Below are 16,628 nucleotides of genomic sequence, written 5' to 3'. Positions count from 1 at the left end.
TGCATCTTGTACCACTTGGCCAGCAACTATGGCATTGTGTATAAAGTCCTGTGGTTAACCAAGCACTGGTAGACCTGATTGCCATAAAGATTAATTCCAGCTATGGTATATTTTTACTTAGTTACATTGGCCCAGTTTGGACCAAGGTAACTATGTATATACCACACCTGGCTGATGCCCCTGGAAATCACTGCTACTCCAGTGCTCTCCACTTGCTTCCTTGTCCCGTACTGAGCGGCTTGCCTGAAGCACTTCGAACACAGGAGATCAGTTGTTCGGCATGCTCACCAATCAAAGCCTTCTCTGACTGGACAAAGTGGGGAGGCAGGGCAGTGACATCACACTCTCCACCTTGTCCAGAGAACGCTTCTGCTGCACTCCTGGGAGCGATATCACGACAGATGTAAGTACTGTTTGCAGGAACGTTCTTTGTTAGGCAAGCAACGCTCAGTTTGAAATTTCCCGTGTCTGAAACCTAAAACTCTGGACCTGTACACTGAGAGAAGAAAAACGACAGACAACGATATGGTGTTATTCTTGATCTTTATTCCACAACTCATCTATGGCTTTCAGAAAGATTCTGGGCCACCATAAACGCAATCCAGAAATCGCTTCAACTGCCCAATCAGTTTAAATTGATCTGCGTTTTCTCAAATTCTCTGGAGGATTTGGGGGATTAGAAGGAATGCCTTCAATATCACTTTGTGATAATCAGCTCGAAGACAGGCATATAGCTCCCCGGCCGATGTCCGCCTTAGGTCATCCTCAGAGGGACTGCTGCCTCTCGTGCTGTGCAAAAACCCATTTGAGAGGCAACAAACCACAGAAAGTTCTATGGCAGCCGATGGCTTTTAGCTAGTGGGACAGCCAAATGAACGAAAGGGATGTAATATCGAACTACTCAGCAATAGAGGTCATGGTGTGCTCCAAAGTTAGTTTGAATGTAAAACTGCAACATGAATCTGCTGATGCCGAATTAAACTTGATTTATCTGCCAGCTCTCTGCCACACTCCGAGCATGCAAACGGTTTAATCCCGCTGTGGAGTCGCTGATGTCTTAAAAAATTTGACTTGCCTATAAATTCTTTACCGCACTCTGCGCAGGAAAATGGTTTGAGCCCTGTGTGGAGCGGCTGATGTCTGATTAAACTTGATTTGTCAGCAAACTCTTTGCCACACTCTGAGCACGAGTACGGTTTGATCCCGGCGTGCCGCTGCTGATGTTTAATGAAGTTTGACTTGTCCACAAATTCTCTACCACAGAGCGCACACGAGAATGGCCTCTCGCCGGTGTGGATCCTGTGATGTCGCGAGAGGTATGACCGGTCGGAAAAGCCCTTCCCACACTCTGTGCAGGTGTAAGGTTTCTTGTTGGCGTGTGTCGCCTGATGTCGGATGAGCGTTGCTTCCGCCATAAATCCTCTGCCGCATTCGGAGCAGGAGAATGGCATTTCCACACCATGAATCTTCATGTGTTTTCGGAGGTGCGAGGACCAGGCGAAGGCTCTGCCGCACTCGCAGCAGGAAAACGGCTTCTCTCCAGTGTGCACCCGTTCGTGGCTGGCGAGATTGTCTTTGGTCATGAAACGTTTTCCGCACTCCGTACAGCCGTAGGGCTTCTCGCCTCGGTGGACGGCCTGGTGGGCGACGAGCCGACACCTTTCTCTAAAACCCTTCCCGCACTCCGGGCAGGAAAATTCAGCATCCGTGTGCGTCTTCTGATGCTTCCGGAGTTGAGCTGCTTCGGCGAAACACTTCCCGCACTCTGGGCAAGAAAAGGGCTTTATCCCAGTGTGGTGCCGCTGGTGCCGGATGAGCTTCCGCTTATCGTCAAACTCTCGCCCGCATTCCGTGCAGGAAAACAGCTTTGTGGCTGTCTGACTTTTGGCCTGCTGATAGAGATATGACTGGTCGGAAAGGCCTGGATTGGTTGGATGCCGATAGATATTAAAGGCTTCTGATGTACCCTCACGATTAGAGGGGTACGCTTGTGAGTTTGCATAGTGATAGCCAGGGTGTATGATTCGAGTGACTAAATATTCTCCTGAAGAATCGTCCCTGATGGCGTTATCTTCATTGTCGCAATTTGGAGATGATATAACGCCACCCTCCAAAGCCTCCATACTGCTTGGGCCACCTGTTATGGTAAATAAAAATACAACTACAAATTAGTAAAAAATGATATCTGATTATGTGCACGTAAAACGCAATCCAATAAAACTATGTATTTCTGAATTTTGTGTGTGTGTGTGTGTTCTTAACCTCCCTGGCGGTATTCCCAAGTGTGGCTCGGGGTTACTATACAATGCCAAAAGCGGTAACCCCGAGCCACACTCAGGATTACCCACAATCACACTTACCTTCCACTGCAATCCTCCCGCTGTGTGGCGGCACCTTCTTCCGGTTCCATTCCCTGACGTAGGGGGGTGGAACCGGCAGGAGATTTTAAAAAAATAAAAAAAACAAATGACATGATACAGTGTAATCTGTTAGCTAATCACATGGTACAGATGGGCTGTGATTGGCCCTGTCTGTACCATGTGATCACTATGACTAATCACAGCTAGCAACACAATGGTACACAATGGATGGCATGAAAGGAAACCATCCGTTGTTTACAACTGTCATGTGGTCTGCTGTGATTGGTCACAGTGACTGGGGACAATATAGCAAAAAAAATAATAATAATAATAATATTTTTTGTTCAATTTTTACTTTATTTTTATTATTACATTTTGTTTACGATTTTGTTTTTTAAAACACACTGTGACCAGAGCAATACAGTGTTACCATAGTAACACTGTACTACTCTGGGGAAGTGATCAAGATTTTTTTTGTAAAAACACAATATGATTGCTCATATTGCTATAAACACGCATTTTCCTAAACGAAAACGATTCATTCAGTTTGTTTCCTTGTGATTAGCTTTGATTGGCCACAGCTAATCACATGGTACAGATGGGCTGTGATCGGCCCTATCTGTACCATGTGACTCACAGCTAGCAACACAATGGTACACAATGGATGGCATGAAATGAAACCATCCATTGTTTACAACTGTCATGTGGTCTGCTGTGATTGGTCACAGCTATCACATGGTACCGGCAGTGAGCCGGTACAATGATCAGCCACCGGCTGTCATGACGCAGCGCAGCACAATTCGGGAGGACGTCATATGAGGTCTACCTGAAACGACGAAAGGCCCGTCCGGCCGTCATTTTGCTAAAGGGTGGGCGGAACTGGTTAAAGGCAGGGGCGTGATGTGAATGTATAATATACGTAAAGCACTGCGTAAATTGTGGAGGCTATAGAAACAACTGTAATAATTAAAAAATATATATATATATATATATATAAGGGTATGTCTCTTGCCAATTGATAATATGTAATAATATAAGGTGGAGAGTCCAACATGGACTGATGGCTTCTGATATAACACCTACAAGGAACGTGCCGCTTCCTCATAGAGGATAGGGGAGAAGACGAGATGGTTGTTATGGTAAAAACCTACCCGTTCCAACCTCTAGAAAATCTTCCTCCTCCTTCACAATGACCGGTATCACCATATCCTCCTCCTTTATCGTCACTGGTATTACCTCATCTTCGCCTTTCACGATTACCGGTATCACATCCTCCTCTCCTTTCACTGTCATCGGTATCACAATCCCCCCCTTTGCCTCTTTTTTGAAAATGTCCATCTTAAGGTCTCCCCGATTTTTCTTCTGTTTTAAAAAAATAAATAAAAAGTCATGGTCCTTGGATTAGCTAAGAGGTTGTTGTGCAGGCTAACCGGAATTGGTTAATGTTAAAATGCTCAGTCCCACCTACCTGATTATGGTGAGGGATGGTGTGACTTTCCTGTGTGGAATCCCGGGAATACAGAGGACGGGGACATCTCTCTGGTGGGTTCCCATTACTGGATCCATCTGTAGGAAACACACACACTGACTGAATACATTGTTTCTATGTGTTTATCAGATGATGGGGGATCTAGGTGGATCCTCCGTACTGCTCTCTCCTTTACACTAAAGTCTCCTCTTACCCGGTGATGTGACGGGCGGCAGGCTCGCCATAATGCTGGGGTCTCTCAGAACCTTTTTCCCGGTGTTCACCTCTGTGGTCGGGATGTGAGGTGAAGGAGCCGTGTTGGGTCTCTGCTCCCGATTGGTGGACACGTCACACAAGGATGGCTGTTGGACCTCCCGGATAGGATTTATTCCTGCTCAGTGGGGATAAAAGGAGTCCTATTCAGGTACACTTCCAGAATCCCTCACACCTTCTAACAAACCAACATAAGAGTGGCTCCTTGGAGCAATGTAGGCCGGGAATCAGCCCATTCCATTTACTGACAAACATCCGAAGACTAAACAGTCCCAACTGACTCGGCTAGATATTGTCTACCTGATTGCAAACGTCCGTCCTGGCTGAACCGAATCCATCTATTGGGTGGGCAACAGGGTTCAACATCGACGTCTTGGTTATATATAGGTTTAGTATTACATTATTATGTTGTGTATATAATATTAACCACTTGAGGACCGCCCCACGCAGATATACTGCGGCATGGCGGCCCTCTTGCGCGAAATAACGTACCTGTACGTGATTTTGTGCACCCGCGCGAATTGCCGGCAACCCGTTCCTGTTGTGATTGGACACAGCGGGAGCCAATCAGTGCGTCCAGCGGACGCAATGCCATAAATTTTATTTGGGTACAGAGTTGCACGACCACGCAATTGTCCGTTAATGTAATGCAGTGCCAAATCGCCAAAAAATGGCCAAGTCATGAAGGGGGGTAAATCTTCCGGGGCTCAAGTGGTTATTAATAACCCCCGAAGCACGGCGCCGCCACGTCCTAATGTCTCTTATGCTGCACATGGCAAAATGTAGGAATTCCGCAGCTGAGGGGGGTAAATGTCAGCGTGACCCCGACTTGGTGTCACCGTATCCTTCATCTCCCCCAAACACAAGTCAGGGGCTCCCTTCCATTCATCTCTCTGTATATTCCCCCAATATATTCCTATGGCTCCAATTTCATCCCCTCCTTCACTTCCCTCACCCCCACTCACCTTCTCCTAAATCCCACAACCGGGAACCACCTCAGCAGCCCCACTCCCCACCTTCCACAGACCACTTCCGCTTTAATGCCCGAATCCAACATGGCCGCCCCGCCACCGGAAGTCGCCCCTGTAAGCAAAGCGCAGCGTGCGTTACGCTTTTACTCGTCCACACAGCTGTGTGACCGACAGGGGGGAAGAAAAAAAAATGCCTCCGTTAATCGCCCGGCGGACAACCCCCTAAGAGGTTCTAGAGCGCCCAACTACCGATTCGGCCGCTGCCCGCATCCAACATGGCCGCCGCGTCAGCCGTTCCCATAGAAACGGAGCGTTTCAAGGAGGTAAAATGAATTTTAAATGAGCTATAAATGACCTCCTGGGAAGCGGCAGCAGTCTGAGATTTAGGAATTCAGGGTACTGTTCTGCGTGTGTAATTGTGGACTACAACAAAATGGCCGACGCCTATTTACCTCAGAGTTGGCCTTAGGGGGCGTGGTTTCCCACGGTGATTGCGAGCTAGCATTCTCCAGAATCAGATAATGAGAGGGCGGCCATATTGGGTGAGGGCATGGTGGATAAAGCCGCCATTATACATGAGGGCAATGGACACATTGTGAAAAACAAATACAAAACTGAGTTAGCTGAGTTCGCTGTGAGGGAGTGTAAGTCAATATCAGCCAATTTACTGCCAGCAAAGATCACACCTAAGCTGTCAGACCCAAAAAATAAAATAGCAATATGCCAAAAAATGTACCAAAAAACGAAAGTATGAGGTAACAGACCGTTATCATTGCCCGGAAAACTCAAAAACATAACCCTTGACCTCACCCTCAAACTAACCGCAAAAATATAACCCTTGACCTCTCTCTCAATCAACACCAAAAACATCATCCCTGACCTCACCGTTAAATCAACCTCAACAACGTAAATCCTTTACCTAACCCTCGAACCCGTCCAAACAATGTAACCCTTAACATCACTCTAAAAAATCAACCTCAAAAACATAACCCTTGACCTCACACTAGCCCCAAAAAAACGTAACCCTTGACCTCATTCTCAAACTAACTGCAAAAACGTAACCCTTGACCTCACCCTCAAACTTGCCCTAAAAACGTAACCTTTGACCTCACCATCAAACTAACTCCAAAAACGTAACCCTTGACCTCACTCTTACATCAACCCCAAAAAACGTAACCCTTGACCTCACCCTCCAACTAACCCCAAAAACGTAACCTTTGACCTCACCCTGAAATCTACCCCGAAAACGTAACCCTTGACCTCACCCTCCAACTAACTCCAAAAACGTAGCCCTTGACCTCATTCTCAAACTAACTGCAAAAACGTAACCCTTGACCTCACCATCAAACTAACCCCAAAAAATTGACCCTTGACCTCACTCCTTAATCAACCCAAAAAACGTAACCCTTGATCCCACCCTCCAGCTAACCTCGAAAACATAACTCTTGACCTCACTCTCAAATCTACCCTGAAAACGTAACCCTTGACCTTACCATCAAACTAACCCCAAAAACGTAACCCTTGACCTCACTCTTACATCAACCCCAAATAATGTAACCCTTGACCTCACCCTCCAACTAACCTCAAAAAAGTAACCCCTAACTTCACCCTCAAATCTACCGCAAAAATGTAACCCTTGACCTTACCCTCACACTAGCCCCAAAAACGTAACCCTTGACCTTACCCTCACACTAGCCCCAAAAACGTAACCCTTGACCTCATTCTCAAACTAACTGCAAAAACGTAACCCTTGACCTCACCATCAAACTAACCCCAAAAAATTTACCCTTGACCTCACTCCTTAATCAACCCAAAAAACGTAACCCTTGATCCCACCCTCCAGCTAACCTCGAAAACATAACTCTTGACCTCACTCTCAAATCTACCCTGAAAACGTAATCCTTGACCTTACCATCAAACTAACCCCAAAAACGTAACCCTTGACCTCACTCTTACATCAACCCTGAAAACTTAACCCTTGACCTCACCGTCCAACTAGCCTCAAAAAAGTAACCCCTAACCTCACCCTCAAATCTACCTCAAAAATGTAACTCTTGACCTCATTCTCAAACTAGCCCCAAAAACATAACCCTTGACTTCACCATCAAACTAACCCCAAAAACATAACCCTTGACCTCACTCTCAAATCTACCTTGAAAACATAACCCTTAACCTTATCCTCCAACTTACCCCAAAAACATAACCCTTGACCTCACTCTCAATTAACCCCAAAAATGTAACCCTTTACCTCACCATCAAACTCCCAAAACGTAACCCTTAAACTCACTCTCAAATGAACTCCAAAACATAACTTTTGACCTCACCGTCAAATCAACCCCAAAAACGTAACCCTTGTTCTCACCATCAATATAACTCCAAAAATGCAACCCCTGACCTCACTCTCAAACCAACCCCCGAAAACGTAACCCTTGACCTCACCCTCCAATTAACCCCAAAAACGTAACCCTTGACCTCACCATCAAATCAACCCCAACAATGTAACCCTTGTCCTCACCATCAAACTCCAAAAATGTAACCCTTGACCTCACTCTCAAATTTACTCCAAAAATATAACCCTTGACCTTACCATCAAACTAACCCTAAAAACTCAACCCTTGTCCTCACCATCAAACTCCAAAAATGTAACCCTTGACCTCACTCTAAAATTAACTCCAAAACATAACCTTTGACCTCACCATCAAATCAACCCCAAAAACGTAACCCTTGTTCTCACCATCAAACTAATCCCAAAAATGTAACCCCTGACCTCACCCTCAAACTAACCGCAAAAATATAACCCTTGACCTCTCTCTCAATCAACACCAAAAACATCATCCCTGACCTCACCGTTAAATCAACCTCAACAACGTAAATCCTTTACCTAACCCTCGAACCCGTCCAAACAATGTAACCCTTAACATCACTCTAAAAAATCAACCTCAAAAACATAACCCTTGACCTCACACTAGCCCCAAAAAACGTAACCCTTGACCTCATTCTCAAACTAACTGCAAAAACGTAACCCTTGACCTCACTCTTAAATCAACCCCAAAAAAACATAACCCTTGACCTCACCCTCCAACTAACCCCAAAAACTTAACCTTTGACCTTACTCTCAAATCTACCCGGAAAACGTAACCCTTGATCTCACCATCAAACTAACCCCAAAAATGTAACATTTGACCTCACTCTCAAATCAACATAAAAAACGTAACCCTTGACCTCAGCCCCACACTAGCCCCCAAAACGTAACCCTTGACCTCATTCTCAAACTAACTGCAAAAACGTAAACCCTTGACATCACCATCGAACTAACCCCAAAAACATACGGTAACCCTTGACCCCACTCTCAAATCTACCCCGAAAACATAACTCTTGACCTCACCATCAAACTAACCCCAAAAAAGTAACCCCTAACCTCACTCTCAAATCTACCCCAAAAAAGTAACCCCTAACCTCACCCTTAAATGTAACCCTCAACCTCACCCTCACACTAGCTCCAAAAATGTAACCATTGACCTCATTCTCAAATTAACTGCAAAAACGTAACCCTTGATCCCGCCCTCCAACTATCCCCAAAAACATAACCCTTGCCCTCACTCTCAAATCTACCCTGAAAACGTAACCCTTGACCTTATCCTCCAACTTACCCCAAAAACATAACCCTTGACCTCACTCTCAATTAACCCCAAAAATGTAACCCTTGACCTCACCATCAAACTCCCAAAACGTAACCCTTAAACTCACTCTCAAATGAACTCCAAAACATAACTTTTGACCACACCATCAAATCAACCCCAAAAATGTAACCCTTGTTCTCACCATCAATATAACTCCAAAAATGCAACCCCTGACATCACTCTCAAACCAACCCTTAAAAACGTAACCCTTGACCTCACCCTCCAATTAACCCCAAAAACGTAACCCTTGACCTCACCCTCAAATCAACCCCAAAAATGTAACCCTTGTCCTCACCATCAAACTCCAAAAATGTAACCTTTGACCTCACTCTCAAATCTACTCCAAAAACCCAACCCTTGTCCTTACCATCAAACTCCAAAAATGTAACCCTTGACCTTACCATCAAACTAACCCTAAAAACCCAACCCTTGTCCTTACCATCAAACTCCAAAAAGTAACCCTTGACTTCACTCTTAAATTAACTCCAAAACATAAACTTTGACCTCACCATCAAATCAACCCCAAAAACGTAACCCTTGTTTTCACCATCAAACTAATCCCAAAAATGTAACCCCTGACTTCACTCTCAATGCCGGTTCACACTAGTACGACTTGCCAGGCGACTTGTCAGCCTGGCAAGTCGCGGACCGTCGCGGTCCATTGTGTAGTACAGGAACGGTTCTAATAGGAGCGACACAAGTCGCTCCGACTTAGAAAAAGGGTCCTGTACTACTTCGGGGCAACCTCGGAGCGACTTGCATTGACATTCATTTTATGAAGTCTGTGCAAGTCAACCCTGAAAACGTAACCCTTGACATCACCCTCCAACCAACCCCAAAACCATAACCCTTGACCTCACTTTCAAATCAGCCCCAAAATGTAATCCTTGACCTCACTCTAATGTCTAACACAACCCTAACAGCCTAACTTTAACCCCACTTGTAATACAAATCCAACAGCCAACCTGCACCAAAACCTCACAGTCCACACAAGCCCGACGTGAAATGTGACCCTTTAACATGGTCATTCACCTTCCTCTGCCCCCACACCTAACTGCCACTCAAAAACGAACCAATGGACTGGACACACAGATGAGGAGACATCTTGTAACTTTAGAAACTGTTTATTGTGTGTTCCAGGAGCCTCGTGAGAGGCACAGAGAAGAACCTTGTTGTATCACATGAAGGATATTAATAATAAAACACCTGAATACCAGGTTACTACCTGAGGATGTATCTTAACATTTCCAACATGGCGTCTGGTTATTAACTGGCTGTTCACCATGCTGGGACCCCATGCCAAACCCACTGTTGTCATGGTGGCTGGGTGAACTTTAGGGCCTCCACATAAAGCTGGTGCCAGAGTGTTGCTCAGCATAAAGGAAAGTTGTATGTGGTCTCCAGTCCTTCTCCATGGAGAAAAGAGGGTGGCAAGTCACATGGATGTGGTAATGGCTGAGTTCAAGAAAGGGCCAATGCCTGTCCTATTGTCCTTGCCAAGATGTCTTTCTGGCTCCACTGCCCATAGACAAGCAGGGACGGCCTGCGTTCCTGGTTTTATTGAGATCTGTTTGATACTAAAATTACTGCACTATTAAACTCAATTTCAGTCAAAACTTGGAGAAGGAGATGTAAGGCTTAGACCTTCTGTCAATGTCTTATCGCCTGTGACTCAAACTTCCATGAAGGTCGAATCTCACCAATGGTGATACAGGTAACAATAAAAAAAAAAAAGTTCTAGTATAGGGAGGGTTACCTTTATTGGGATCATTTGCTATCCGTAGGTGTGATGGATATAGGCAGGGCTTTTTTTCAGCGGGAACGTGGGGGAACGCAGTTTCGGCACCTCCAGAACTGACTGTATGTAATAGTAAAGGGTGCTGGGGTGTGCTTCAGGGTCTATTGATGCTTGCTGTGAGGGGATCTACTCTAACTGGAGAGGATATATTTTAGCAAGGGGGTCTATTGTTGCTGGTGGGGGATCTATTGTTGCTGGGGATGAGTCCTATGTTGCTGGGGTTCAGTTTTTGCTGGGGGAGATCTACTGTTGAGGGAGGGATCCATTGATGCTAGCTGTAGGGAGATCTGTTGTTGCTGCCGGAGTCTGTTGTTCCTAGGGGGGGATTTTGTGGTCCATTGTTAGGAGGATCTATTGTTGCTGGCTGCAGGGGATCTATTTTACTACCTTTCTTGTTATCACTCCCAAATTGTATACAAATTACTTAGCACCACAAAATGATATTTGGTTCTCTATTGTCTAAAAGGGCAGTATTGGGAGGTGGGTAGGGGACGGAATCAAGGAATGGTGGTAGGGGGTGTAACCAAGGAATGGTGCTTGGAGGTGGGTAGGGGTGGAACCAAGGAATGGTGCTCGGAGGTGGGACCAAGGAATGGTGCTCGGAGGTGGGTAGGGGTGGAACCAAGGAATGGTGGTAGGGGGTGGAACCAAGGAATGGTGTTTGGAGGTGGGTAGGGGTGGAACCAAGGAATGGTGCTCGGAGGTGGGACCAAGGAATGATGCTCGGAGGTGGGTAGGGCCAGAGAAAAGGAGTACCTCGGAAAGAGGGGAGTTCCTGCACCTATTGTCTGAGAAAAAAAGCCCTGGATATAGGGAAAGACAAAACAAAGTGGACTTTGGTCTTAGGTCTGACAGAAGTTTTAGCTGTTCTACAGTCTATCCATAAACTAAAAAAAAAAAAAAAAAAAAATGTTTTATCTGGATATACTAAAAAACTTTTTTCACGGGGAAATAATACAAACATCCAATATCCCATTTTCAGGAGGCTCTGGCCAGCTGGTTGTTTAGACCTTTCAAATTATTCAGAACCTTAGAAAGCTTTAGAGACTCAGCAGAACTGGTCCACCATTGAGGTTGAGGGAAGGCATTACTCCTGAATGAGGTTTTTTTTTTTTTTAATTGACTTCTAATTGGCTAGCAGAGGAAAACCACTTTATCTCACAGGAAAGCTTGCTTCCTCCTTGTGAACGTCCTGATGAGCCTCTACATGTGCTTCTGTAGCAAAGTGTTCCCCGCACTCAGAGCAGGAATATGGCTTCTCTTCTCTTCCATGGATTCTGGCATGGTCAATAAGGTAGGTCATCTTGGAGAAAGACTTTCCGCAGTCTGAGCATGAGAAAGGCCGTTCGACCGCGTGAACCGTCCGATGTTCAATGAGCTCTGACTCCTTTAGAAAGCACTTCTCGCACTCCAGACACGTGTACGTCTCTAAGCCTGTGTGAACCTTCAGGTGGTTCTTCAGTTCCGATTTCTTCAGAAAACTTTTCTCACACTGCGGGCAGGTAAAGCTTCCACGTTTGTGAATTTTACAGTGCTTAGTCATGGCAGACTTCTGGTTGAAGCTCTTCCCGCAGTCCGGACATGAAAAGGGCCGCTCGCCCGTGTGAACCCTCTGGTGTTCGGTCAAGTGTGACTTCTTTAGAAAGCACTTCTCACATTCTGAGCATGCAAATGTCCTCAAGCCTGTATGGACCTTCAGGTGATTCCTCAGGTCCATTCTTTGTGGGAAGTATTTCCCGCAGTGTGGGCAGGTAAAGGTTTGACCTTTGTGAGTCTGGCGGTGCTTAGTCAGGGAGGACTTCTGGTTAAAACACTTGCCGCAGTCAGGGCAGAGGAACGGCTTCTCTCCCGTGTGAATTAGGATGTGTGCACTAAGGTGAGACTGGCGCAAAAAGCGTTTCCCACATTCCGGACAAGGAAGGCCTTCGCCCGCGTGGTGCCTCTGATGTTTAATGATGTAATCTTTACTGACAAAAAATTTTCCACATTCAAGACACTGAAATGGCTTCTTGGAAGAATCATCTGTCTGGCGGCGAGAAATAGCCAAGTTTGATTTTTGTTGCTTGTGAATCAACTGATGCTGAGTGAGTTCTGACTGATGCGGAAAACATTCCCCGCAGTCAACGCAAAGTAACAGCTTACTATCTGCGAGAAACGTGTGCAGCAGGTTCCGATGTTCGGCAAGACCCGACCGGCGTAGAAAACGTTTGCCGCAGTCGGGACACGGAAAAGGGCGCTCGTTTGAGTGAACCTTCTTATGCTCCTTAAGGTGGGATTGACGGAAGAAGCGTTTACCACATTTGGAGCAACGAAAGGGCTTCTCCACCGTGTGAGATCTATAGTGCCTCAAAAGGTCTGTTTTGCTGGTAAAACGTCTCCCACATTCAGGACAAGGAAAGTCTTTTTCATCCGTAAGTTCTGAATCATGGATCTCGGCGTATAATTGACTGGAAAAAGGTTCATCGGGGTAAGAAAGATCTGGTGACCAATCCATACTTTGAAACCCTGCATGGGAAGTACTAGGAGCAGACTCCTCAAGGTTACGTGGATCAAGTGACCTGTCTGACCCATGAAGTCCTCCGTAGAAGCTTGAGGTAGCAATATGTGACTCACTGATAGAAGAATCCTCACTATGAAAATCTGCATGGTTGCTTGTCAGCATTACATTTACCACTGGGCAGGTTGGCACGACGTTGTCCTCTTGGGATGGTGTCATGAAATTCTTCCCGTTCGCTGGGAATAAGATGTATGTGATATTTTAACACAAAGGAAAGTCAGTTTGGCTCTTATTACAACAAGGAAAAGATCGTAATACCACATAATAACTACAAATAGATGGATCTTCAGCCACTGTGTTAAGTCAATAAGAATTCAAATTTTTAAAGTTCAGATATGTCCAAGGCAGAATGCACATCCCCAACCATCTTCAAGACTACCAGATATGTTGAAGAACAATACCAAACCATAACCACCGTATCTATAACAAGGGAGCTTTGTCCTCTATCCAAGAACATACAGATTGAGGGGGCACATGGTCACGAGTTACGAACTCGCATGTATAATTAGTTAACGTTTGATTATGGCTCCCTACGTAAATCCACATAACCATAAAAATATGACATCTTAAATCAGATAACAAAAATGAGTGATGCTCATTGCTTTTTAATATTTTACATTTGAGTTATTGACCAGCTCCAGGCTCTTTTGTTTTCTTCCTGTATATTATGGGATTATTGTCATAGCTTGGAATTCTGATCCTTGTTTTAGGATCTTAATTTTGATTTATCAAGTTCAATAAGCAGCCGGTTCAGCATAGGAGCAATGAGGAGCCTCGAAAGAGCCAAGGAACGCAAGCATCCATTTCAGACAACAGAAACACCTTAGTAAATCAAGTCACCAATTATTATTTCTCGAAATACCAAGCCCCCAGAAAGTTCCAACCTTACCCTCTAGAAAAGGCTCATCGCTGATGTAGTTCCAACCCTGCCCTGTAAAATAGGTCCACCCCCGATGTAACTCTAACCCTGCCCTCTAGAATAGGTCCATCATCTGATGTAGTTCCAACCCTGCCCTCTAGAATGGGAAAACCCCGATGTAGCTCCAACCCTGCCCTATAGAATCTGTTCACCCCTGATGTAATTCCAACCCTGCCCTCTAGATTAGGTTCATCATCTGAGGTAGTTCCAACCCTGCCCTCTAGAATGGGGCCACCCCGATGTCGCTCCAACCCTGCCCTCTAGAATCTGTCCACCCCTGATGTAGTTCTAACTCTGTCCTCTAGAATAGGTCCACCCCTGATGTAGCTCCAACCCTGCCTTCTAGAATAGGTCCATCCCTGAAGAATTTCTAATCCTGCCCTCTAGAAAAGGTCCACCCCTGTTGTAGCTCCAACTCTGCCCTCTAGAATAGGTCCACCTCTGATGTAGCTCCAACCCTGCCTTCCAGAGTAGATCAACCCCTGATGTAGTTCTAACCCTGCCCTTTGGAATAGGTCCACCCCTGATCCCTAAAGTAGCTCCAACCCTGCCCTATAGAATTCGTCCACCACCTAATGCAGCTCCAACCCTGCCTCTAGAATAATGCCACCCCTGATGTAGTTCTGACCCTGACCTCTAGAATAGGTTCACCCCCCTGATGTAGCTTTAACCTTGCCCTCTAGAATATATCAACCCCTGATGTAGCTCCAACCCTGCCCTCTAGAATAGATCTACCCCTGATGTAGCTCCAACCCTGCCATCTAGAATAGATCCACCCCTTATGTAGCTCAAACTCTGCCCTCTATAGAATAGGTCCATCCCCGATGTAACTCCAACTCTGCCCTCTATAGAATAGGTCCATCCCTGATGTAGCTCCAACTCTGCCCTTTAGAATAGATCCATCCCTGATGTAGCTCCAACCCTGCCCTCTAGAATAGATCTCCCCTGATGTAGCTCCAACACTGGCAGGTCCACACCTGATGAAGTTCCAACCACAAAGCATTCACCTTAACCAACCAGACACCATGACCCACTACCGTTACAATCAAAAGCAACCGGTCCAACATAAAGCAAATACAGTAGATATGTGTACATGGTGGAAAGTTCACAAAAGCTAATGCGGAATTGCAGAACCAAGTCTGTTTTAAAAGCAGGGGTTCAATAAACCCAAATGCTATATAGGAGTCAATAACAGAAGTTTTTTTTTTTTCTTTTTTTGATTTCCTTTAGGCCAGTGATTAAATTAGCCAATGAGCACCATGAGTCTGTGTTGGTCAGCTATGTATTCCACCCAATACTGTTCTGTTTCAGACCACCATGATGGTGACTCAGGCACAAAGGAAATGTAGTTAAAAAAAAAAAAAAACACTTGATCACTAACATAAATCTGAACTTGATTTAGGATTGTTGAGTCCCAGTGAGGAGAACAATGTGAAATGGAGAAAAAAAGGGCAGGGACACCACAGAAAGACGAGCAGGTATCAAAGACAGATCAGAGAAAAACTGTAGCCCATTAATGTTTGTGTGGAAGCCATCAGAAAGAACCAGAGCAAACAAATCACTATGGACAACTTCAGGAAGGATTTAGGGAAAAGTAAGTAAAATAGATATAAAACACATGGGCTCTGATGATCCTTTCTGCATTGACTGTTTATCACTCACCTGTGCCGACCTTTGAAGGATCGTCCTCCTTACATTGTTCATCACTCCACATATAGATCTCATCTTCATCTTCATCTTTAACTTCAATTTTAATATCAATCTGGTCTTCAACCTAAAAAACATAAAGATAACAAATTTAACACCTAAAAGTATTGAACAGATAACTATTACATTATAATTTTCCCACATTTTCTGTACAGATCATACAATGCAGAGTCATACTGATATCTGGGGAGACCAAGTTACTCCTACCTGATCATAGCGGGGGATGTCGTGATTTTCCTGTGAGGAATCCTCGGAATACAGGGGACGGGGACATCTCTCTGGTGGGTTCCCATTACTGGATCCATCTGTAGGAAACACACACACTGACTGAATACATTGTTTCTATGTGTTTATCAGATGATGGGGGATCTAGGTGGACCCTCCGTACTGCTCTCTCCTTTACAATAAAGTCTCCTCTTACCCGGTGATGTGAGGGGCGGCTGATTCTCCATCATGACGTCCTTGTAGAGATCCTTGTGTCCTTCTATATACTCCCACTCCTCCATGGAGAAATAGACAGTGACATCCTGACACCTTATAGGAACCTGACACACACAATGATACAGTCACCATCCAGACACATCCCTTGTCTGTTACTGGATAATGTCCCAGAATTCCCGGCACCGCTCACCTCTCCCGTTAACAGCTCAATCATCTTCTGGGTGACTTCTAGAACTTTCTGCTTGATTCTCTCAGGTGTCAAGGAGCAAGGTGGAGGCATCTTGATGGTCACTTGGTCACCAGATTTCATAACGGGAAAACTCTGTATTGAAAGAGCAAGACTGATATCACATGACCCACCCAGAATCCTCCTCACCTCTCCGGTCAGGTCAGTGTTTTATTAATAGAGATAAGAGTGATGTCATGTGACCTCCTAGAATCCTCCTCTCCTCTC

At 45.2% G+C, this 16,628-nt stretch overlaps 4 protein-coding genes across 4 annotated transcripts in view; 1 reads left to right on the top strand and 3 right to left on the bottom strand.

The window, feature by feature from the left end:
* The window catches only part of LOC309562715 (uncharacterized protein), a 47,429-nt gene extending 31,087 nt beyond the window's left edge, over nt 1-16,342 (bottom strand). Inside the window, exon 1 of the mRNA XM_082267002.1 lies at nt 16,155-16,342. Coding sequence (XP_082123128.1) covers nt 16,155-16,239 — 85 coding nt within the window. The 5' untranslated portion in view covers nt 16,240-16,342. The remainder of the gene's footprint in view (nt 1-16,154) is intronic.
* Nucleotides 1-16,628, top strand: part of LOC309564399 (uncharacterized protein) — a 252,084-nt gene that overhangs the window by 152,291 nt on the left and 83,165 nt on the right. The window lies entirely within an intron of this gene.
* On the bottom strand, nt 836-3,928 carry LOC309562736 (uncharacterized protein). Its single transcript, XM_082267024.1, has 3 exons — nt 3,825-3,928; nt 3,512-3,706; nt 836-2,137 (listed from the first exon to the last, which is right to left on the bottom strand). The coding sequence occupies exons 2-3, from the start codon at nt 3,696-3,698 to the stop codon at nt 933-935; spliced, it is 1,392 nt and encodes a 463-aa protein (XP_082123150.1). The 5' UTR covers nt 3,699-3,706; nt 3,825-3,928; the 3' UTR covers nt 836-932.
* On the bottom strand, nt 11,675-15,796 carry LOC309562697 (uncharacterized protein). Its single transcript, XM_082266981.1, has 2 exons — nt 15,689-15,796; nt 11,675-13,283 (listed from the first exon to the last, which is right to left on the bottom strand). The coding sequence occupies exons 1-2, from the start codon at nt 15,738-15,740 to the stop codon at nt 11,704-11,706; spliced, it is 1,632 nt and encodes a 543-aa protein (XP_082123107.1). The 5' UTR covers nt 15,741-15,796; the 3' UTR covers nt 11,675-11,703.

Source organism: Pelophylax lessonae (genome assembly GCF_965119305.1).
Source record: "Pelophylax lessonae genome assembly, chromosome: 9".
Classification (NCBI taxonomy): domain Eukaryota; kingdom Metazoa; phylum Chordata; class Amphibia; order Anura; family Ranidae; genus Pelophylax; species Pelophylax lessonae.
This window is presented reverse-complemented; position numbering and strand designations above follow the sequence as displayed.